General features: G+C 40.7%; 1 protein-coding gene across 4 annotated transcripts in view; it reads left to right on the top strand.

Moving 5' to 3' along the window:
- The window catches only part of stau1 (staufen double-stranded RNA binding protein 1), a 47460-nt gene that overhangs the window by 7939 nt on the left and 15389 nt on the right, over positions 1 to 24132 (top strand). For 3 of the 4 annotated variants that reach the window (XM_063041396.1, XM_063041394.1, XM_063041393.1), the window contains exons 3-8: positions 6755 to 6879; positions 11252 to 11408; positions 11720 to 11855; positions 12379 to 12550; positions 14742 to 14840; positions 18820 to 19032. In XM_063041396.1, coding sequence (XP_062897466.1) covers positions 6755 to 6879; positions 11252 to 11408; positions 11720 to 11855; positions 12379 to 12550; positions 14742 to 14840; positions 18820 to 19032 — 902 coding nt within the window. The remainder of the gene's footprint in view (positions 1 to 6754; positions 6880 to 11251; positions 11409 to 11719; positions 11856 to 12378; positions 12551 to 14741; positions 14841 to 18819; positions 19033 to 24132) is intronic. The other variant, XM_063041395.1, reaches the window with a different exon arrangement.

The raw sequence follows: 24132 nt of genomic DNA, 5'->3' as shown, positions 1-24132 counted from the left end.
TAATATTATTGTTGATGTCTTTCCTGTAGGTAGGTGATCAGAACTGCACACACTACTCCAAATTAGGTCTCAACAACTTCTTAATCAGTTTCAATAGAACATTCCAACTCCTGTATTCAGTTCTTTTGATTTATGTATGCCAAAATCTCTCTTCATGACCCTACTTACGTATGATGCCAATTTTAAGGAATTGTGGATCTGTATTCCCAGATCCTCTGTTCCACTGCACTCCTCTGTGTCCTACCATTCACAGTGTAAGTCCTTCCTTGGTTTATCCTCCCAAACTCAGTGTTTGTCTGCATTAAATTCTATCTGCCAAATTCTTCTTGTCATGTGCAAATTTGCTGATCCAGTTCAACATTTTATCGTCCAGATTGTTGATATAGATGACAAATAACAACAGACTCGGCACCGATCCCTGCAGCACACCACTAGTCACAGGCCTCCAGTCAGAGAGGCAACAGTCTACTGCCACTCTCTGGCTACTCTGCAAAGCCAATGTCAAATCCATTTACTACCTCACCCTGAATGCCAAGCAACTTAACCTTCTTGAACAGTCTCCCATAGGGGATCTTGATTAAAGGCCTTGCTACAGTCCATGTAGACAACATCCACTACTTTTCCTTCATCCAGTCGCTGAGTGGCATGGCTGAAAATTGATGGTGCAAGGAGCATTGTCCTGGAGCCACGTTTCTGCAAGAACAAGCAAGCAATGATGGGTCAGCCGCAGATGAATGCAAATCAGCTTGTCTTCCAGAGAGCAAAACCTGATGGGGAAAGGTGGTCTGCAGAGGTTAGCCCCAGTCAAGCATGCCCTCCATGCCTCTGTATCTCCTTCCTTTTGTGGCTGTAATAAGTGACACTGTGGCATGAAGGCCTGTCCATGCAACAATAGAGGACAAGCAGCACCCCCGCCATTGATCAAGTAAACAATGCCTGCATTATTTTATATTACCAATGTCCAACATGGCCTTGATATCACAAGAAAAACATTTAAAACAAAAACCTGCACCATTTGTTGGACCTGGAGAGGCTGCTGTGACCAAGTGCGCTGCCATCTTACAGGTAGCGACGACTTTAGTACCTCATTTATTCTTTCCTGTCTGTACCTGCTATGCACCTCCTTAAATAGGACCTCAACATTTCTTGAAAATCAAGGTTCCCAAAACCTGTTAGCCTTGCCTTTTATTCTGATAAGAATATGCAAACTCTGTACTCTCAAAATTTCACTTTTGAAGGCCTCTTACTTACCAAGCACATCTTTGTCAAAAAAACCTCCCAATTCACACTTGCTGTGCACTCGGTGGCTGGTTTATTAGGTACAGACCATTAGACATAGGAGCAGAATTAGGCCGTTTGACCTGTTGAGTCTGCACCACCATTCAATCATGGCTGATCCTTTTTTCCCCCTCCTCTGTCCCACTCCCTAGCTTTCACCTTGTAACCTTTGATGCTGCGGCCAATCAAGAACCTGTCAGTCTCTGCCTTAAACACACCAAACACAGCTGCTTCTGGTAACAAATTCACCACCCCAGCTAAAGAAATTTCTCCCCTCTTTTAAATGGATACCCCTCTATCCTGAGGCCATGCCCTCTTGTCTGAGACTCCCTTGCTATGGGAAATATCCTTTCCACTTCTACTCTGTCTAGGCTTTTCAACATTCAAAAGGTTTCAATGAGACCTCCTCCCTCCCCCCCCATCCTTCTAAATTCCAGCGAGTACAGGCCCAGAGCTATTATCAGTCTCTTGAAAAGCCTCAGCATCACACTCCTGCTCTTATATTCTAGTCCTTTTGGAATGAATGCTAACGTTGCATTTGCCTTCCTCACCATCAACTCAACCCCAATGTTAATCTTTAGGGTGTTCTGCACAAGGACTCCCTAGTCCCTTTGTAACTTAGATTTTTGGATTTTCTCCTCATTTAGAAAATAGTCTGCACATTTATTTCTTCTACAAGAGTACATATCCATGCATTTTCCAACATTATATTTCATTTGCCACTTTCTTGCCCAATCTCCTAATCTGTCTAAATCCTTCTGCATCCTACCTGTTTCCTCAACAGTACCTGCCTTTCCACCAATCTTTGTATCATCTACAAACTGGGCAACAAAGCTATCTATTCTGTCATCTAAATCATTGGTATACAGCATAAAAAGAAGTGGACCCAACACCATCCCTTACTGAACACCACTAGTCACTGGCAGATAACCAGAAAAAGATCCTTTTATTCCCATTTGCTGCCTCCTACCAATCAGCTAATGCTCTAACCATGCCAGTAAGTTTTCTGTAACACTTTGGGCTTTGGGTTCTTAACTGGGTAAGCAGCCTTGTGTGTGGCACCTTGTCAAAGGCCTTCTTGAAAATCCAAGATGCATTTTCTTCTTGATGCATCCACTGCATTCCCTTTATCTATCCTACTTATAATTTCTGCAAAGAATTCCAGCAGGTTCATCAGGCAAGATTTTCCCTTAAGGAAACGATGCTGACTTTGTCCTATCTTGTCCTATGTCTCCAAGTACTCCATACCCACATCCTTAACAATTGACTCCAACATCTTCCTAAACACCGAGGTCAGGCTAACTGGTCTGTAATTTCCTTTCTGCTGCCTTCTTTTCTTAAAGAGTGGAATGACATTTGCAATTTTCCAGTCCTCCAGAACCATGAAAGAGCCTAATGATTTTTGAAAGATCATTGCTAATGCTTCCATAATCTCTACCACTACCCCTTTTAGAACCCTAGAACCCTCAGTTCATCTGCCATCTCCTTGTTCCCTGTTTTTATTTCTCTGGCCTCATTTTCTAGCAGTTCTAGATCCACTCTCCTCTTGCTTTTATTTTTTATGTACTTGAAAAGGCTTTTTTCTATCCACCTTAATATTTGCTAGCTTGTTTTCATATTTCATCTTTTCCCTCCTAATGATTCTTGTTGCTTTCTGTACGTTTTTAAAAGCATTCAAATCCTCTATCTTTCTGCTAATATTTGCTTTGTTGTATGCCCTCTCTTTTGCTTTTAAATTAGTTTTGACTTCCCTTGTCAGCCACTATTGTACTATTTTGCCATTTGGGTATTTCTTTGTTTTTGGATATACAGCTATCCTGCACTTCCCTAATTTTTCCGAGAACCTCTAGCCATTGCTGCTCTGCTATCATCCCTGTCAGCTTTTCCTTCCAATTCATTTTGGCCAACTCCTCTCTCACAACACTGTAATTTCCTTAACTCCATTGCTACGTCAGGCTTTACTTTCTCCCTATCAATTTCAAGCTGAACTCAATCATATTGTGATCACTGTCTCCAAAGGGTGACTTTACCTTAAGTTTCCTAATCACCTCTGGTTTATTAAATAGCTGATCCCCTGGTAGGCTCAATGACAAACTGCTCTAAAAAGCCATTTTGTAGGCATTCAACAAATTCATTTTCTTGGGATCCATTACCAACCTGATCTTCCCAGCTTCCTGCATGTTGAAATCTCTCATGACTATCATAAAGGCCTTTTTGCCCTTTCTGTTTGCTGTTATAATCTGTAGTCCACATCCCAGCTACTGTCAGGAGACCTATATTTATCTGCCATCAGGGTCCTATGACCCTTGCAGTTTCTTAACTCAACCTACAAGAATTCAACCTCTTCTGATCCTATGTCCCTTCTACTGATTTAATGCTGTTCTTTACCAGCAGAGTCATGTCACCACCTCTGCCAACTTTCCTATCTCTCTGATGCAACGTGTAACCTTGGAGATTCAGCTCCCAACTATAACCATCCTTCAGCCATGATTTACTGCTGGCCACAACATCATACCTGACAATCTATAAGAGAGCACAAGATCATCCACCTTATTTCTTGTACTCTCTGCATTGAGATATAACACTTTGAGTACTGTATTTTCTACCTTTTTATATTCTGCATCCTTAATGCATTGATACTCACCCTGCTGGCTACAATTTTGTCCTATCCAGAGTCCCTTCACTCCAGTTCCCATTCCCCTGCCAAATTAGTTTAAACCCTTCCCAGCAGTTCTAACAAACCTGTCCACGATAATATTGGTCCCCCTCGGGTTCATGTGCAATCCATCCCTTTTGTACAGGTCATACCTTCTCCAGAAGAGATCCCAATGATCCAAAAACTTGAAGCTCTGCCCCCTGCACCAGCTTCTCAATCATGCATTTATCTGCCAGATCGTCCTGTTTCTACTCTCACTGGCGCGTGGCACAGGTAGCAATCCGGAAATTACTACCAGCTGCTTCTCAACTTTCTGCCTAGCTCTCTAAATTCTCTCTTCAAGACCTTATTGCTTTTCCTTCTTATGTCATTGGTACCAATATGTACCAAAACTTCTGGCTGCTCTCGCTCCCTCTCCTGTGGATGTGATCCGAGACGTCCCTGACCCTGGCACCTGGGAGGCAAGATCCAGGTGTCCTGTTCACATCTACAGAATCTCCTATCTGTACCTCTGACTATTGAGTCCCCTATCACTACCACTCCCCTCTTCTCCCTCTTTCCATTCTATACCACAGACCTGTGTTCAGTGCCAGTAGCCTGGTCTCCATGACATTCCCTGGGAGGTCATCCCCCACAACAGTATCCAAAACAGTATACACATTATTGAGGGGAAGGACACTGGTGCTCTATGCTTACTGCCTATTCACTTTCCCATTTATTCTCCTGACATTCACTCTGCTACCCACCTCCTGCAACTGAGGGGTGTCTATTTCTTTGTAACTCTTATCTCCTCACTCTCCTATATAATCTGAAGTTCATCCAGCTGATACTCTAGATCCCTTTGAAGAGCTATAGCTGGATGCACTTCACATAGATGTAGTTCCCTGGGAGCCTGGATCTCCCAGAACTTCAACATCCATCATGAAGAACACACAATGCCATTTAAATTATATTCAGTACCTCTGACACAGTAAGAAAAAAGGGAAACATAACAACTTACCGAGAGCCAAAGCCTGACACTCCCACTGTCAGCACTGGCCCACTCCCAACAGTGGTTGCTTCACTTGTCCCTTCTATACTTTTATTTACTCTTCCGTGCTGCTCCTGCCGCTGATTGGGCTGCCAGAATGACACTGAATGCCCACAAGGCTCTCCTTTTAAATGAGTGCCACTGAACTGTGAGCAACCTCCTGACTGAGTGCTGCTCCCACCACTGACTGGGCCACTGGAATGATACTGAACGCACGTGAAACTCTCCTTTTAACTGAACGCTGCCGACTGTGAGAAACCTCCTCAATGTGCGCTGCTCCTGCTGCTGATAGAGCCGTTGGAACACTGGCGTGGAACTTGGTATGGTCTTCAACTGTAGAGTTTTCCTTTGATCTCTCTCATTAACAGGATGTTTTCGTCCACAGAACTGCTGCTCAAAGGATGTTTTTAATTTTCCACATCATTTTCTGTAAGCATTAGAGACCGTTGTGCATGAAAATCCCAGGAGATCAGCAGTTTCTGAGATACTCAAACCGTCCCATTTGGCACCAACAAACATTCCATGGCCAAAGTCACTTGAATCGCAGTTCTTCCCCATTCTGATGTTTGGTCTGAACAACTGTCTCTCTTGATCATGTCTGCATGCTTTTATGTGTTGAGTTGCTGCCTCATGATTGCCTGATGAAATATTTGCATTAACAAGCAGATAGACAGATATACTTGATAAAGTGGCCACTGAGTGTATGTACAGAAATGGTTTCAGGAATGGGATTGAAGGGAGGAAGAAAGAAACTGATGTACAGTGGTATGCTAAATATTTGTGGCAGGGCCATTCTGTGCAGGTCATTTTGCTAATCGGATTGAACCAGAGCAGTATATTTATGAATTATGACTGTTTATATTAAGATTTATTTTAAAAATTGATTAGTCCAGGGGATATGTTGGGGCTGATTCAGTGCTTCAAAATCCATTGTCCCTGGCAGTGAAAATCAGTGTGTGTTACAGGGGATTCTGGTTGATTGTTGCACACTGGAACTAATACACTTTGGCTATTTTATTTAAAAAAAAAGAGCAAACTATCATTAAACTGAGTAACAAATTATGTATTTAAATGAAATACAGAATAAATTGGAACACTACCAAAACTACTACAGTACTTTAAAGCTGTACCAGTTCCTAATAGTTATGGACAGAGGAATTCATTCAGGGTATTCTGTGTTCTTTTGATTGACTAGATGAACAAAATCAGCGCAGACACCAAGTGCAGGTAGTGGATTGCTTTCAATAATTGCATCTTCCAAATATTCATTTGAACTGTAGCATTCAAGATGATTTGTTGATACCTTCAAATTCTTTGTAGTTCCTAATTTGTTGACCCAGTGAAATCTCTTCATTTTCATACCTGGCCATTTCTGACATCTCAAAGCCTGAGTGCTTGAAATCGTAATGAGAAAAACAGTTCTGAATTATCTTACTGTTTATTGCTCAGTGACAAAAGTATCTGCTTCTTGAACACAAACTCGCAAGTGACGCTATTTTGAAATTGTTCGTTCTAAGCACATCGCGTCTTAATGGCCACGCAATGTGCACGTGAAGGATGCAAGTTAGAAACTCTTCGGCAACAGTCTCCTGCTCTAGTTAAGCAGTATAGTGTCCCAAATAAATGAAGGCTATTTTCTTGATTAGTTTTTGTTCTTTGAGAGTTGTCCCAAATAAGCGGCTGACCCAATTAACCGTAATCAGTTGTATTATGGTCTCTTGTTTAAGGCTAATTTTAGTAATGAAACAGAAGCAACTGTATTGACTGATACAACTTAACTTATTTTTCAGTTCCTTCAAACATGGCAAACCCCAAAGAGAAAACCCCTATGTGTCTTGTGAATGAGTTAGCCCGTTTCAACAAGATTCAACCAGAGTACAAACTTTTAAATGAACTTGGTCCAGCTCATGCCAAGGTAAATATGAACATGCTATCTAGGCAGCTTTCTACTTTCATTGGAATCTTCAAGTTTTGAATAGTTTATTTCTTATCCATGTGTCTTCTGGAATTTTTACGATGCTGGTGAAATTCCTTCTGAAGGTTTGAGAAGAGCAAAGTAAAAACTTTATCGCAATAATTAAAATAATAAAAATTTTCTTTTGGTTATGTGCCTCTATTATTTTTATTCAAATATAATCTCTGTCCAGTTATTAGGGTATAAGTGTGCTTTTCCATTTTAAGACTTAATGTAATGACACATTGGAAATTATCCTTCCCAAGTTTTAACGACCTAGTGCATCTCAATGAGCAAGTATATTTTTATGGCTAGGTGAAGTTGAATGAAATACAGGTTTGCAATAAAAAGACCTCATTGATGAGAGTAGCAGTTTTTAAATAGAGCTAGGTTATTAATCTCTATGTGAATTGTAGTTGATGTGGAAGTGACAAGTTTGACCAAATTTTTGCTTATGGTGATGAAATTCGTCATGTTTACATCAAGTTTCCACTTGATTTAGGAATGTGGATTGCTATACTGGAGGATTCTATTGGAGTTCAAACATAGATGGCACAGCCTTCACTTCCCTCTTCAGAATTTGCATTGCTCTTGTAACCACAGTTGCTTTTTATACAGGCATTGGACAGTGATTTTTCATATGTGGAGTGGAATAGGCTTGGAACTCTTGGAGGTTCACTGCACTGGTGTTATTTTTGGCTGAGACCTTTTGGCTCCCACATGTGGTTGTACCTTTTAATTCTAGGAATTACTTAAAAACGATGGTAGTTGACTGCACTATTACAGTGGATGTTTTTGGTAGGGGTAGTGCGGAACACTTGTATGGCTCACTATAGCACTAACTGGTGTGGTGGAAGGAATGGCAAAGGCTGAGGTTAACAGAATACTAAATTGTATATTAAGTTTTTCCACTTGACTTCCTCTGGTGGAAAAGGATGGGGACTTTTTGTGAAGGACATAAGAAAGAGTAGAATTAGTTCTTCTAGTATATACAGCTCAGCACTGTCCCACAAGAATTCCATTGTTATCTTACAGAATATTAATTTGCATGTTTAAATTAAATGTTTGTATTTGTCCAGAATGTTTTTATGTCCTTTTCATTAATTTATCCTGTTGGGTATATTAAGCTTATTCCCAAACATGGGTTTGTTGGGAGGACAGATGATGGGGTCATGTAAGTTAATAGTTTGATACTGATTGTAATATTTGGGTGATGAATCTTTTGGCTAGATCTCCAATCCATAAGAAAATGTAATGATTTTGTAAAATAATTCATTGTCTCATTTTTCAAATGACAACAGAAGGGTGAAGTTGTAAATACTAATACTCTTCTATATCTAGGTGGAGAGATTACTCAGCTCTGCAAGCCAGGATGGACCTTATTTAATTCAGAATCAGGTTTAATATCACTGGCATATGTCAGGAAATTTGCTTACTTAGTGGCAGCAGTACAGTGCAATGCATGATAAATATAGAAAAAAATGGAATGACTGTAATTATATGTGTGTATAATCGTTAAGTTAAAATAAGTAGTCATACTTTATTGATCCTGGGGGGAAACTGGTTTTCGTTACAGTTGCACCATAAATAATAGTAATAGAACCATAAATAGTTAAATAGTAATATGTAAATTATGCCAGTAAATTATGAAATAAGTCCAGGACCAGCCTATTGGCTCAGGATGTCTGACCCTCCAAGGGAGGAGTTGTAAAGTTTGATGGCCACAGGCAGGAATGACTTCCTATGACGCTCTGTGTTGCATCTCGGTGGGATGAGTCTCTGGCTGAATGTACTCCTGTGCCCATCAGTGCATTATGTAGTAGATGGGAGACATTGTCCAAGATGGCATGTAACCTAGACAGCATCCTCTTTTCAGACACTTCCGTGACAGAGTCCAGTTCCATCCCCACAACATCACTGGCCTTACGAATGAGTTTGTTGATTCTGTTGGTGTCTGCCACCCTCAGCCTGCTGCCGCAGCACACAACAACAAACATGATAGCACTGGCCACCACAGACTCGTAGAAATCCTCAGCATCGTCCGGCAGATGTTAAAGGACCTCAGTCTCCTCAGGAAATAGAGACGGCTCTGACCCTTCTTGTAGACAGCCTCAGTGTTCTTTGACCAGTCCAGTTTATTGTCAATTCGTATCCCCAGGTATTTGTAATCCTCCACTATGTCCACACTGACCCCCTGGATGGAAACAGGGCTCGCTGGTACCTCAGCTCTCCTCAGGTCTACCACCAGCTCCTTAGTCTTTTTCACATTAAGCTGCAGATAATTCTGCTCACACCATGTGACAAAGTTTCCTACTGTAGCCCTGTACTCAGCCTCATCTCCCTTGCTGATACATCCAACTATGGCAGAGTCATCAGAAAACTTCTGAAGATGACAAGACTCTGTGCAGTAGTTGAAGTCCGAGGTGTAAATGGTGAAGAGAAAGGGAGACAAGACAGTCCCCTGTGGAGCCCCAGTGCTGCTGATCACTCTGTTGGACACATAGTGTTGCAAGCACACGTACTATGGTCTGCCAGTCAGGTAATCAAGAATCCATGACACCAGGGAAGCATCCACCTGCATCGCTGTCAGCTTCTCCCCCAGCAGAGCAGGGTGGATGGTGTTGAACACACTGGAGAAGTCAAAAAACATGACCCTCACAGTGCTCGCTGATTTGTCCAGGTGGGCGTAGACATGGTTCAGCAGGTAAACGATGGCATCCTCAACTCCTAGTCGGGGCTGGTAGGCGAACTGGAGGGGATCTAAGTGTGGCCTGACCATAGGCCAGAGCAGCTCCAGAACAAGTCTCTTCAGGGTCTTCATGATGTGGGAGGTCAATGCCACCGGTCTGTAGTCATTGAGGCCGCTGGGGCGCGGCATCTTCGGCACAGGGTCGAGGCAGGACGTCTTCCACAGTACAGGAACCCTCTAGAGCCTCAGGTTCGGGTTGAATACATGGCAAAAACAGAAATACTAAAAAAAGTATTGAGGCAGTGTTCATGGGTTCAACATCCATTTAGAAATTGGATGGCAGAGGGGAAGAAGCTGTTCCTGATGAATCGCTGAGTGTTCACCTTCCAGCTTCTGTTCCTCCTTCCTGATGATAAAAATGTTGTGGGTGGTGGGGGTCTTTAGTAATGGGCACCACCTTCCTGAGGCATCGCTCCTTGAAGATGTCTTGGATGCTACAGAGGCCAGTACCCATGATAGAACTGATAATTTTACAGCTTCCTGCAACTTTGATCCTGTACAGTACTTCCACCCCTCCATACCACTTGGTGATGCAGCTGGTCAGAATGCTTTCCATGGTACATCTGTAGGAGTTTTCAAGTGCTTTAGGTGACAAACCAAATCTCCTCAAACTCCTAATGAAATACAGCTGCTGTCTTGCCATCTTTATAGCTGCATCTATATGTTGTGACCAGTTTAGGTCCTTGGAGATATCGACATCAGGAACTTCAAATTGCTTACTCTCTCCATTTCTGAACCCTGTATGAGGATTGTTTGTGATTCCTCATCTTACCCTTTCTGAAGTCCACAGTCGGCTCTTTGGTCTTACTAACATTGAGTGCAAGGTTTGTTGCTATGACACCACTCAACTAGCTGATATATTCTGCTCTTCTATGCCCTCTTGTCACCATCTGAGATCCTGCCAGCATAGATGTCATTTGAGCTATGCCTAGACACATAGTCATGCATGTTGAGGCCCGATTTAATTCCCAGTCTCTTCTAAATTAACTGACAAAGCTACATAGAAATGGGTTTTTCTCCCCCTTTTCCTACCCACTGTTCTTTCCATAAAAGTGCAGGTGCGTTTATTTGCAGGCAAGTGCAAGTTGCTACTCTATTAAAAGTCAGTTGATGTTTACTGCTTGGCTTTAAATGGCTAAACTGCAATTAGCCATGGTCTTGGACCTCATGAATGACTCTGTTGGAGAAGGAATCCTTGGTTTCTGGAAAAGAGAGGAAAAAAAAGATAGAGAATGCTTTATGTGAATTTCAGGACATTTTATGTTGATGAATATAATCTAATTGTTACGCAATGTTTGTTCAGCTTCTATAGCAGAGTTGCTATTTCTTAAATATTGCAAAGCACATTTTGTCAGAATGATAATAGCTTATTGGTAATATAGTTAACAATATTTCAGGAATAAAACGCCAAATCATATTTTTAAGGAAGTATAACTATGCATATATGTAGATTTTTTTTAAAAGCTAAATCAGCATACAAATGTAATTTTTAAAGTATATTGGGTTTTATTGGTTATTTTTAACTGCAAAAGTAAATTAAACTTGGAAACTACTATTTGCACTAAATTTTAAATTTTATTGCAGGTTTTTACAGTGCAGCTGACTCTTGGTGACCAGCAATGGGAAGCTGAAGGAAGCAGCATTAAAAAGGCTCAGCATGCAGCAGCCGCAAAGGCCTTGGTGGAAACCAGTCTCCCAAAACCACCACCTCGACCCCCACGTAATGATTCAAAAAATCCTGGTAAAAATTAGTTTTAGTAGAAGCAACATTGATTGCTGTTTGTCAAGCACTTGACAATAGTGAAAGCTAAAACCATCTACACAGTAGCATCTTGAACTGTTGAAAGTAGAGGTACAAGGGTCTTAAGTTTTGCGGAGAATAGGAAGAAAGAGTATAATAGTCAATCTTTGGTAACTTCCACAATTTTTTTAAACTACTTATGTGCAACTACATTACAGATCTTAAACCAAACATGTTACAGCAAGTGAAATAGTATATGTAAAATTTGATGTATATATGTCAAATTAAACAAATCTTGTATGCATTTTCAGACAGTGTTACTCCAACAGTAGAGTTAAATGCCTTGTGTATGAAAATGGGAAAGAAACCGACCTACAGACCAATTGATCCTTATCCTGGATTAAGGCCAAGCTACAGCATACTGAGAAATAATGCTTATCCTCAAAGGTAACTATTTTATCAATTTACTGAGTTGCATTATTCACTTTTATTTATCTCAGCTATTAATGAGTGCAAGAAATTAAGATAATGTTTCATTTTCAGCGAATATGTCAGCCCAGCCGATGAGTAGGACAGGAGCTCTAGATTTTTTCTTCATGCTTCAGAACTTCCCAGGTTATGAAGGAATGGTGATAGATTTGAAGTTTTGACAATGATATTCAATAATCATGGGGAGCATTTAAGCTGTCTCAAGGGCTTTTCTACTAGCTCAATGATTTTAAACAAAGTAATACTGACTAAATATTTGTATTCAGTTCCTGTTGTGTGCTGTTCTCAGTTCAGATTCATTTCAGAACTACATTTGATTGTGGTGGAATATTAACTCCTCATTGACCTCTATCAGGAAGTGCTCAGGTTTCTGAAAGCCTCGATTTTTCTGGATAGTCAGCTGTGTAATCAGGAATCCTACAAATAAATAGGTCATGTCTCTTATGAAATCATCATGAATGGTCTCTGTTTTTTCCCCAAGGTATTTTTACCCTTTCCCTCCTGTTGGACCAGTCACTTACCAAGTTGAACTAGTAATCGGAAACCAACAGTTCCAAGGAAAAGGAAGGTCCAGGCAGGCTGCTAAACATGATGCAGCTGCTAAAGCGCTCAAAGCTTTGCAAAATGAAACCCTGCCATCCAAATTACCAACTGTGAGTATTAGTATTTTTGTTAGTTGTTTGGCTCTGCTTTCAGGAGTTGTGTATTACTGCGCAGCGCACTTACCATACCTGCAGTATGTACTTTCCACCAGATAGAAAGAAGCTTGTTTATAGTCCAACTAGTTTATTATCTCTGTATCCAATTCCATCTTGTACCGAGTGTCTAACTCTTCATTCTCTCCTGATGATACCCACTCTCTCTCAATCAGTATTTTGGTCTGTTTGTCATTTGATCAGTTTGCTCTCTTTCAGCAACTGTTAATTCCAGGTATTCACCTGGTTGGCCTTTAATTCTCCAATATCTAACTATTTTGGTTTGTTCAGAGCTCAGCCTAGAACAAAACTGTTTCCAGTAATACCTTTGCTTTTGGTTTGTGGACATCCGTGGCCATCTTCCCCAGTGCCTCCATTTTATTTGTCTTATTTTTCTTTACTTGATATCTTAACTTTGCCCACTCTTTCTGTCTACTTAACCACCAGTAAAACCTCGCCTTCCTTGAAGGGCTGACAGCAATATGGAATATATGTACATAGTCAAAAAAATGGAGAACCAGTTTAGAGGATGAATATCTTACCTGAGTAGAAACCATGAAGCGCTCATGCCCTCTTTAGTTGAGTTAGTTGAATTAGAGTTAAAAATTCTGAAATTAAATTACTTTTCTAAAACCTAAGCATGATCTATGATGATACAATATTGTGAGGGTAGCAGCCATTTGTCGATTGAACTACTAAACAGAGGTTCTGTCTGTATTCACAAGTGTATCCAATAGATCTAGGCCAAGCAGAGAGAATTGTCCCTTCTGTCCTTGTTGTCCTCCCAATATTACAAAAAATTTGTTTTTAGTAGTCCCTCATTACAATAATTGGTGCATTTAAACTATTTCATCAGCTGTGAAGTGGTACAATGGCAGTGGTGCTACAGCCCATCTCCAGAAACTCAGATTTGATCCTCATTCAGGGTACTATCTGTGTGAAATTTGCAAATTTTCCTGCGGCCATATATTTCTTTTGTTCCAACGTCATGCTAGCCAGTAGGTAATTGGTTACTGTAAATTACTCTTGGTTTTGCATGTGGCAGGCAAATCAAATGTGAGAGAGGAGCTGATGGGAATGTAGGAATTGTAGGGCACAAGAAAATTGATGGAGAAAAAAGCTTGTCTCGACTTGTTAAGCCAAACGACTGCCTACTATTTTGGAGGAAAATAAATTACCTTGTGCTTTGAGTTGTTCAGAAAGTGATGTGAAATGCTCTTTATATGCAAATACAGTCAGCCCTCCTTATCCACGAGTTCCGCATGCACAAGTTCAGCCAACCTTGAAGTGGGAAAACCCAGAAGTTCTCTCTCCTGCACTCATTGTTCGCCTCGTGTCTTGTTCGTTCGCTGCTTTGTTTTTGTGAAAAAATGGCTCCTAAAAAGCAATTACATGGTCAAAGCAATTCCTCAAAGGCTAAGAGTAAAGTGCTATCTCTCGCCGAGAAATTAGAAATATTAGATCTTTTGAAAAGTGGCATGTCGCATTCCAAAGTGGGCCGTAAGGTCGGTAAGAACGAATCGAGCATTCGCACAGTAAAGCAGAAAGAAACTGAAATTCGTGAAAACGTTAGTGCTCGGGATGGCTGGCTGGCTGGCTATGTAAAGCGCTACAGCCTCAAGAACTTAAAGATCACGGGAGAATCGGGATCGGCTGATGCCGGAGCGGCGTCGGGTTCCCAGAAGAGCTATGATGGTTGTGTCTGTACTGAACATGTACAGACATATTTTCTTGTCATTATTCTCTAAACAATACAGTATAACAACTATTTACATTGTATTAGGTATTATAAGTCAACGGAACAGAAACACTGTGGGCGATGGGTCCTGTGCTGCCCTGGGTCCAAAAGGCCACCGTCACTAAGACTGGTTAAATAAGGTCTGGAGCTACCCTGGGTCCTAAAGTCCACCCACACTGAGACAGGTTCAATAAGGGACCTAAGCATCCGCGTTGTTTGGTATCCGTGGGGGTCTCGGAACCAATCCCTCGCGGGTAAGGAGGGCCAACTGTATTCTCAATGGAAGTACTTTAAATTTAAACCTTCTAAGATTTTGTTTTCAATGTAATTGTCTTTTAATGTTGAACTTAAGAGTGGCTCAGTTTTAATGATTATTATGGAATTTCTTACTGGTAACCTGTTGCTCTGCAGATTAATGGCAAGGAAACAGATGATGATGATCTCAATAAATCTGAAATAAGCCAAGTTTTTGAGATTGCATTGAAAAGAAATATGCCTGTCAACTTTGAAGTAAGTTTTCAATGTGTCTTTAATTTGCATAAGAGTTAAATTATTAATAGATTTTGCATAATAATTTTTGACACATCTTGGCATACTAAATACATTTGTTTGAATAATCCAAATTTCCTTACAAGTATTATTACTGAGCAGTAGATTAATGTACTGATTTTGTAAGTTATTTATTGCATGAGGCACACATTCATTGGAACTACTTTTGGTGCTAGTGATCTAACTTCATATGTGCAGTTAATGAAGTTTTTGTTTGGCTCTTGGGCTTTCTCAATTGTTTTTAGTTTACCTTATTTGAAACTTTTAAACAAGATGAAAAGTAAATAAATTTTTTTTGATTCTTTTACTCATTTGCTCAGCAGTACTTGCTCATTGAACTATGAATGCAATGTTAATGAACATACAGTGCCTATAAAAAGTATTCACCCCTCTTGGAAGTTTTTATGTTTTATTGTTTTACAACATTGAATCATAGTGGATTTAATTTGGCTTTTTTAACACTGATCAACAGAAAAAGACTCGTGTGTGTCAAAGTGAAAACAGATCTCTACAAAGTGATCTGAATCAATTTGTTACGTACCCCGTAACTGGGTTGCCAAACCAGCAGAAATGGATCACTCAGTTGGAGTCTGGAGTACTAGAACTAAGAAAGTTTTATTAAAGAAACAAGCAACACAGTAATCGAAAGGATAATAAATGCAACAGTTCAGTGATGATAAACACACATGTGCACAGAAGTAAGATAACAGCATCAATCAAGCTCTATCGTTGTCTAGGGGTAAATGACCAATTTCAAAATGACTCAAAGTTCAGTCCAGTTAGTAGTTCAGTTCGCAGTAATCGTTGCCATGGCGATGGACAAGGTGGGGGAAGAGAGAGATAGAATAGGAACAACTGATCATTCAGAACGGCTTCACTCACAGACCAGCGAGATGGCTCACAGACCAGCGAGATGGCTCACAAACAGCTTTTGGGCGGGTCCTTGGTGATGTCACCTGAGGTCACCGACTGTGACCCCTCCTCCAGATGCGGTCGATCCTCTGCAGTGAACCCGGCACCCAGGCAAGGGTGGACACACACCGGGTTCCCGCTGATCGTACCTTTCCACCCTGGTCGTTGTCTGGTACTTCTCACCCACTCGTGAGAAGCGTACCGCTTCCAGGGTCTCGTTACCTCGGGTGGCGTGTGTGTCGTCTTAGCGAACCTGTCCCTTTTTATCCCCCTGCTGGGGTATCGCCTGTCCATCACTTCAAACAGTTCAGGGTTCAAAGGGGGGAGCCGCTCCAGACAGCTCTCCCTCCCACATCCCTTCATTACACATCTCCAGACGCTGCTCCATTGTTCCTTATCTCTCCTTCCCCTGAGGGCAGGTGGCAGACCAACTGCTGATGCCACTGATGCTAGCCCAGGCCAGCAAACATCTTAATTTTATGTGTATTCTCGTAACAAATTACAAATATAAAACACAAAATAATTGATTGCATAAATATTCACTCCTTTTAATATGACATGCCAGATCATCACTGGTGCAGTCAACTGGTTTTGGAATTCACATAGTTAAATGGAAACCACCTCCACATCTCCAAATGGAGAGCCAATGTTTTGATTGCTGTAGTAAAAATACACCTGCATCTGGAAGGTCAAACTGCTGGTGAGTCAGTATCCTGGCAAAAACCACACCATGAAGGCAAAAGAACACTCCAAGCAACTCCACAAAAATGTTATTGAAAAGCTCAAGTCAGGAGATGAATACTAGAAAATTTCCAAGTCACTGAATATCCCTTGGAGTACAGTTAAGAGAATCATCAAGAAATGGAAAGAATATGACAGCTGTAAATCTGCCTAGAGCAGGACATCCTCAAAAACTGAGTGACTGTGCAAGAAGGGGACTAGTGAGGGAGGCCACCAAGAGACCTATGACAACTCTGGAGGAGTCGTGAGGTTCAGTGGCTGAGATGGGACAGACTGTGCATACAACAAATACTGCCCATGTGCTTCACCATTCGCAGCTTTATGGGAGAATGGCTAAGAGAAAGCTGCTGTTTGTGGGGGGGGGGGGATAAAAAACTCACCTGAAATCTCAGCTGTAGTTTGCAAAAAGGCATGTAGGAGACTCTGAAGGCAGCTGGAAGAAGGTTCTATGGTCCAATGAAACCAAAATCGAGCATTCTGGCCATCAGACTGAAGGCTGTGTCTGACATAAGCCAAACATCGCACATCATCAAAAATACATCCCTACTGTGAAGCATGATGGTGGCTGCATTAAGCTATGGGAATGCTTCACTGTAGCAGGCCCTGCAAGGCTTATGATGGTAGAGGGTAAAATTAATCTAGCAAATACAGAGACATCCTAGAGGTAAACCTGATGTAGTCTGCAAGAGAACTGCAACTTGGAAGAAGATATGTTTTCCAGCAAGGCAATGACTCCAAGCATAAAACCTAAGCTTCGCAGGATTGGCTTTTTTAAAAAAAACAAAGTTAATGTCCTGGAGTGGCCAAGTCAGAATCCAGACTTCAATCCAATTGGCTGGACTTGAAAAGGGCTATTCTCTTACAATCCCCATGCAATCTGACAGAGCTTGAGCAGTTTTGTAAAGAAGAATGGGGGAAAAATTGCAGTCTAGATGTGCAAAGCTAATAGACCTATCCACACAGACTCAAGACTGTAATTGCTGCCAAAGGTGCATCTACTAAACACTGACTTGAAGGAGTGAGTAATTATAGAATCAATTATTTTATTTTATAATTGTAATAAATTAAGAACAAGTTGTAGAATTTGTTTTACTTTGACATAGAAGTCTTTTCTGTTGATCAGTGTCAAAATATCTGGAATAAATCTATTGGGATCCAATGTTGTAAAACAATAAGACATGAAAACTGCCAAGTGGGGTGAATATTTTCTATAGGCACTGTATACAATGTCCTCAATTTTCTAAGATGCATTAAGATCTCCAGTCAGATCACACAATAGTTTCTTTGCTTTCTATGTTTTGTCTGAATGGTTTTCTGAAATAACTTTCAAAAACTGGAGAAGAATGTGAATTCATTGAATTTTAGCTGGTAGTGTTTCTTGCAAAGAATCAAATGTACCTGTATATGAGAATTTTGATTACACATCTGGCTTTTATCATTTTCTGGAAATGAATTTCATATAAGAAAGAGGCATTCAGTTTGTGGGTGCATTTTCTTAATCTTCAGTTCTTTGTTGGCCAATTGGGTGTTTATTAATGATTCGGGTGAGACCAGTTATGAAAATGGAATGATGAGAAGTTTTTCTTTGCTTCAATTTTTCTTAACATGGAGCTTTTTGAAAATAATTTGTCCCATTAAGGAAGTTGTGGAATGTTTGCAGAAGAAGAATGGTGAAGGCACCTTTCTCTTGGGCATGTAAAAATTGGATCAAGTATACTGAATGATGCATAACTATGGGGCAGTATGGGAGAATGGAGCTGTTAAAGATATAGCATCAGTGCTGAGAGGAAATAGGCAGTTACAAGGAAAATGGGTGTAGAAAGTGAAGATGGAAGTTGTGGTAATGGCTGTTACCTCCACCCGAAAGACACCAGAGATGTCTCATACTCCTTTTGCTACTCTACAAAATAGCCTCCAATGTGTGCCCAAGCAATAATTCAGATACAGGTACACAAATTCACAGACCCCATGTTGTGCTGGAATATTACTACCCTGTTAACCTTGCACCAGTGCCACTAGTTAGTATTATTCAGATTACTTCCATTTACATGCTAATTTTAAATGGTCAAATTAGATGTTTGTTTCCAAAAGGATGGATCTTGTGTACTACTTCTGCCTTTTCCTGCAGCTAAGTAATATTTTTATTGTACTGCATTGAAAATCTTTTTAAATCTTCAGAGTGAGGTATTTTGTAATTGATTGCTACTGGCAAACTTGGGAAAAAATGGGTTGTGTATGTAACTGGTAAATTATATGTTATCTGTTGAAGTACATTTTTTTTTTGTAGGTGATAAAGGAAAGTGGCCCTCCTCACATGAAAAGTTTTGTGACTAAAGTAATGGTTGGAGAATTTTCAGCAGAAGGAGAAGGGAAGAGTAAGAAAATATCTAAGAAAGCTGCTGCAATAGCTGTTTTGGAGGAATTGAAGAAACTTCCACAGCTCCCCACTGTAGAAAAAGTGAAACCACGCATAAAAAAGAAAACTAAATCAATAGTAAAGGTGTGTATGAAAAGAAGTAATGTTTGCTGTTTTAACAATATTTCAAAGTATTAAATAGAAAATTATTTTTGAGACAACTGCAATTTTGCATTAATGGTATTCAATTTGTATCACCAATGGGAACATCAAACTGTCCAAGTGAGAACCTTAGCTCACTACAATGTTTTAAGCTGTGTTTTAGATTGAGAGTTGTACACATCAAGAGGATAATGTGAGAGAGAGAGATAGCCAGAAGTAGAAAGTTGTCAGAAGGCAAGTCTTTAAAAATGTTATCAATCTCTTAGAACAGCAGGAAATTCAATGCCAATATTCCCAAAAAAAACTTTTGCTTGAGAGATAGCTGACAAGTCTGCTGATAGCGGTGTCTTTTGAATAGATAGGCTTGGTTCAAAGAGAAAAAGAATAATTTGGGTAGTATTTGGTCTTCACCTGTATTGTTTTTTGTGGCATTGCCTATAATATCCCATTTCCTTTAAATTAGTTATCTGAAACTCATTTAAATTTTCTGATGACAAGCACCAAAGCTGAATGGAAAATATGTCCAATATATTGTATAGACAATTATAATCATTAATCTAGTTATTTAGATTATGAGGACACTCAATCCTCGTTTATTGTCATTTAGAAATGCATGCATTAAAAAATGATACAATGTTCCTCCAGAAAGATATCACAGAAACACAGGACAAATCAAGACTTAAACTGACAAAACTACATAATTATAACATATAGTTACAATAGTGCAAAGCGATACCGTAATTTGATAAAGAGCAGACGATGGGCACGGTAAAAAAAAGTCTCAAGTCCCGATAGCCCCATCATCTCACGCAGATGGTAGAAGGGAGAAACTCTCCCTGCCATGAGCCTCCAAGCGCTGCAAACTTGCTGATGCATTGGAAGCACCCGACCACAGCCGACTCTGAATCCATCCGAAAACTTCGAGCCTCCAACCAGCCCTTCGACACCTAGCACCATCTCTGCCGAGTGCTTCGACCCTGCCCCGGCCGCCAAGCAACAAGCAAAGCCGAGGACTCGGAGCCTTCCCCTCCGGAGATTCTGGATCTCACAGTAGCAGCGGCAACGAAACAGGCATTTCAGAAGTTTCACCAGATGTTCCTCCGTGCTCTCACGTCTGCCTCCATCAAATCAGGATTGTGCATAGCACCCCACTTGACAGATAACAGATATCATTCACCGGAGTGGCCGCTGCAAGCTGTGTCACGTCGCCATCTTCTCCTCTCCCCCAATTGATTTTAAAAGATCATACTGTTACTTGGTTTTGTTTGTGTTTTTAGCATGAGGCATGATACTGGAAGTAGTCACAAAAATGTTAATATGGAGAGGAAAATATACAAGGTATTGTTTGTGGCCTTCTCCACCCACCCCCTGCCTTTTGTGCCATTTGCTATTATAATTGAACTAGGCCAAATGACCATAAGACATAGAAGCAGAACCAGGCCATTCAGTCCATCGAGTCTGCTCCACCATTCCATCATGGCTGATCCCAGATCCCACTTAACCCAATATACCTACCTGCCTTCTCACCATATCCTTTGATTCCCTGACTGATTAGGAAACAATCAACTTCTGCCTCAAATATATCCACGGACTTGGCTTCCATCGCAGTCTGTGGCAGAGCATTCCACAGACTCGCTACTCTGACTAAAAGAATTACTCCTTACCACTGTTCTAAAAGGTTTCCCCTCAATTTTGAGGCTGTTCCTCACTAGTTCTGGATACCACCACCATAGGAAACATCCTCTGCACATCCATGCTATAAAATCCTTTCAATATTCAGTAGATGTCAATGAGATCCCCACACATTCTTCTAAATTCCAGTGAGTACAGGCTCAAAATTGCCAAATGCTCCTCGTACGTTAACATAGAACATGGAATAGTACAGCACAGTACAGGCCCTTCGGCCCACAGTGTTGTGCTGACCCTCAAACCCTGCCTCCCATATAAGCCCACACCTTAAAATCCTCCATATACCTGTCTAGTAGTCTCTTAAACTTCACGGGTGTATCTGCCTCCACCACTGACTCAGGCAGTGCAGTCCACACACCAACCACTCTCTGAGTAAAAAAACCTTCCTCTAATATCCCCCTTGAACTTCCCACCCCTTACCTTAAAGTCACGTCCTTTTGTATTGAGCAGTGGTGCCCTGGGGAAAAGGCGCTGGCTATCCACTCTATCTATTCCTCTTATTATCTTGTACACCTCTATCATGTCTCCTCTCATCCTCCTTCTCTCCAAAGAGTAAAGCCCTGGCTCCCTTAATCTCTGATCATAATGCATACTTTCTAAACCAGGCAGCATCCTGGTAAACCTCCTCTGTACCCTTTCCAATGCTGCCACATCCTTCCTATAGGAGGTGACCAGAACTGGACACAGTACTCCAAGTGTGGTCTAACCCTTTCATTTCCATAATAATCCTCATGTACCTCCTCTGGACCCTCTCCAATGAAAACATTTTTTTGAGATCTGGGGCCCAAAACTATTGACAATACTCAAGTACCTGACTAGTGTCTTATAAAGCCTCAGCATTATCTCCTTTTATATTCTGTTTCCCTTGAAATAAATGCCAACTTTGCATTTACCTTCTTTACCACAGACTCAACCTGTAAATTTACGTTCTGGGAGTCTTGCACGAGGGCTCCAAAGTCCCTCTGCACTGCACCTCTGATGTTTGAACTTTCTCCCTTTTTAGAATATACTCCTCAGTATTGTTCCTTTTTACCAAAATGCATTATTACACATTTCCCAACACTGTATTCCATCTGCCACTTTTTTTGCCAATTTTTTTTTTTCCAAATTGTCTAAGTCCTGCTGCAATCACATTGCTTCCACTGCACTACCTACCCCTCCACCTGTCTGTATTATCCGCAACCATAGTCACAAAACTATCAATTCCATTATCCAAGTCATTGACAAACAATGTGAAAAGTAGTGGTCCCAATACTGACCCCTGAGGAACTCTGCAAGTCACTGACAGCCAACCAGAAAAAGCCCTCTTTATTCCCACTTGCTGCCTCCTGTCTGTCAGCCATTTCTCTGTGCATGCCGATATCTTTCCTGTAATGTCATAGGATTTTATCTTGTTAAGCAACATAATCAAATGTCTTCTGTAAATCCAAGTAAATGACATCCACTGCTTCTCCTTAGTCCACCCTGCTTGTTATTTCCCCAACAGATTTGTCAGGCAAGATTTCATGCTGACTTTGACTTATTTTATCATCAGCCTCCAAGTACCTGAGAAACCTCATCCTTAAATGACATCAACTTAATCCTTTAGTGGACAACTTAGGAGTGACATTTGGGAACGATATCATCAGAAAGATTGAGAAGGGTGAGGTGGGTGCCTTAGGGTATTGGGACTGAAGCCTGTTAGGATTAAGTTCAAACCTGGCTGGACAAAAATGGCCAAGGCAAATTGCACACACAATTCATATGTTTCTCCTGTTCAACAAATGCCTAGGATAGGTGCTGCAGCTGACATGGTACAGTCAAACGGAAGTCATTCAGTGGTTTCGTTATACCCTATATGTTAAGCAGAACATTTGAGTACAACTTGGTCATTTTGCCCTGATTTAATTCTTTATTGACTGGCACCTGAATAATGGAGGATTCCTTTTTTCTTTTGGTAACTCCGGAGACAAACACTTGTATCTATTGGGGAAAGATACTAGTTAACTATTTAAATGACACATTTATTTCCAGGGCATTTTGTCAACAGCATACAACATAGTAGTACATTTGTGGGGTGGTACTGTTAATGGTTTTTCACAGAAAGCATTAAAAATGGATAGATCATTATGGTGTTGGGGGATTTGATAAATGTGGCACTCCAACTGTTTACAACCACAATCAGTGGTTTGGAAAGAGGATTGAGTGTAATGCAACTAAGGTTCAACTGCATGCAAACTAGGTAGCAGTGAAGACATCACAGAGACAACTCAGGGGGATGTGGGTAGGCTTAATGAAAGGTCAAAGACATAGCAAACAGAATATAATGTTGTAAAAATGTGAGATCATCCACTTTGGTCAAAATTAATAAAAATAGAATTTATTTTAAATGGTACGATTGTAAAGGTTTGTTAGAGGGGCCTGAATTCCATATAAACAATTTACTGAATGTTGCAAGACTTACAGACAGAGTCCCGGAGCCAAATGCTTGGAAGCATATTTTTTTTTAAAGTCCCTTCCCTGATCCCATTCCCATTCTATTGGTGCCCTTGCTCTGAAAGTATCTTGACATCTATCCCTGCTTCTGCTGGTGCTCCATCAGCAATGAAATGGTGTAGCTCTATTGGAGTGGCTTTGGCAGGCAGTGTATTTGTTCAGCACAGAGACTTGGGGCTGTATCCTAACTACCTTGGTGAATTCAGGACCTGGCATCAGATACTCAGTATATTCATATACTGCAGAGATCCTGCAGTCTCTTGCTTCACTTCCTGTTGAATGTGATGGAAGTCGCTGTCTCTCCATCGCCTTATGTGGCCTTGAAGCTTCTTTTCCAACCTGGAGAATTTTCTAGGTACTGGGTCACAGTTGGTGGTCTTATTATCATTTGCATTTAATGTCATTAGCATTTGCTTCAGCGTGCACATTGCCTTGGTAGCTCAATGCACAGTCAACCATGCAAAGATACAAAAATTTTAACTATTTTGTTGCCGTGGGAATGAAGGCACAAGGCTGAGTCCTCAACTGGACTTCTGAAATAGCACTGGAAAGTGTTGATTTTACCAGGTTTCCAGCCAAAAGTGTTACCTCTCTATATATAAGCTATAATGAGCCGTTGGGCACTGTACCGGCTAGTAATATTGTAAAATATGCTGTATGCTAAAAGAGATACAAGTGTAGTTGTAGAATGTAATGAAAGTTTACCCGGTGAAGATTAGATGATTTTGTTCATGTATAAAATTCTTTGGGCTTGACAGGTTAGAAATGAAGACAAAGTTTTCCCTGGCTTGGGGTTGTCTAAAAATAAGTAATGTATTTGAGACAGGTGAAAAGTAATTTCTTCAGTTAGAGGACAGTGAATCTTTGGAATTCTCAATGTGAATGGGCTTTGGAGATCTAGAAGCCCTAACAACTTGA

The sequence above is a fragment of the Mobula hypostoma genome, chromosome 2 (genome assembly GCF_963921235.1).
Source record: "Mobula hypostoma chromosome 2, sMobHyp1.1, whole genome shotgun sequence".
NCBI classification, from domain to species: domain Eukaryota; kingdom Metazoa; phylum Chordata; class Chondrichthyes; order Myliobatiformes; family Myliobatidae; genus Mobula; species Mobula hypostoma.
This window is presented reverse-complemented; position numbering and strand designations above follow the sequence as displayed.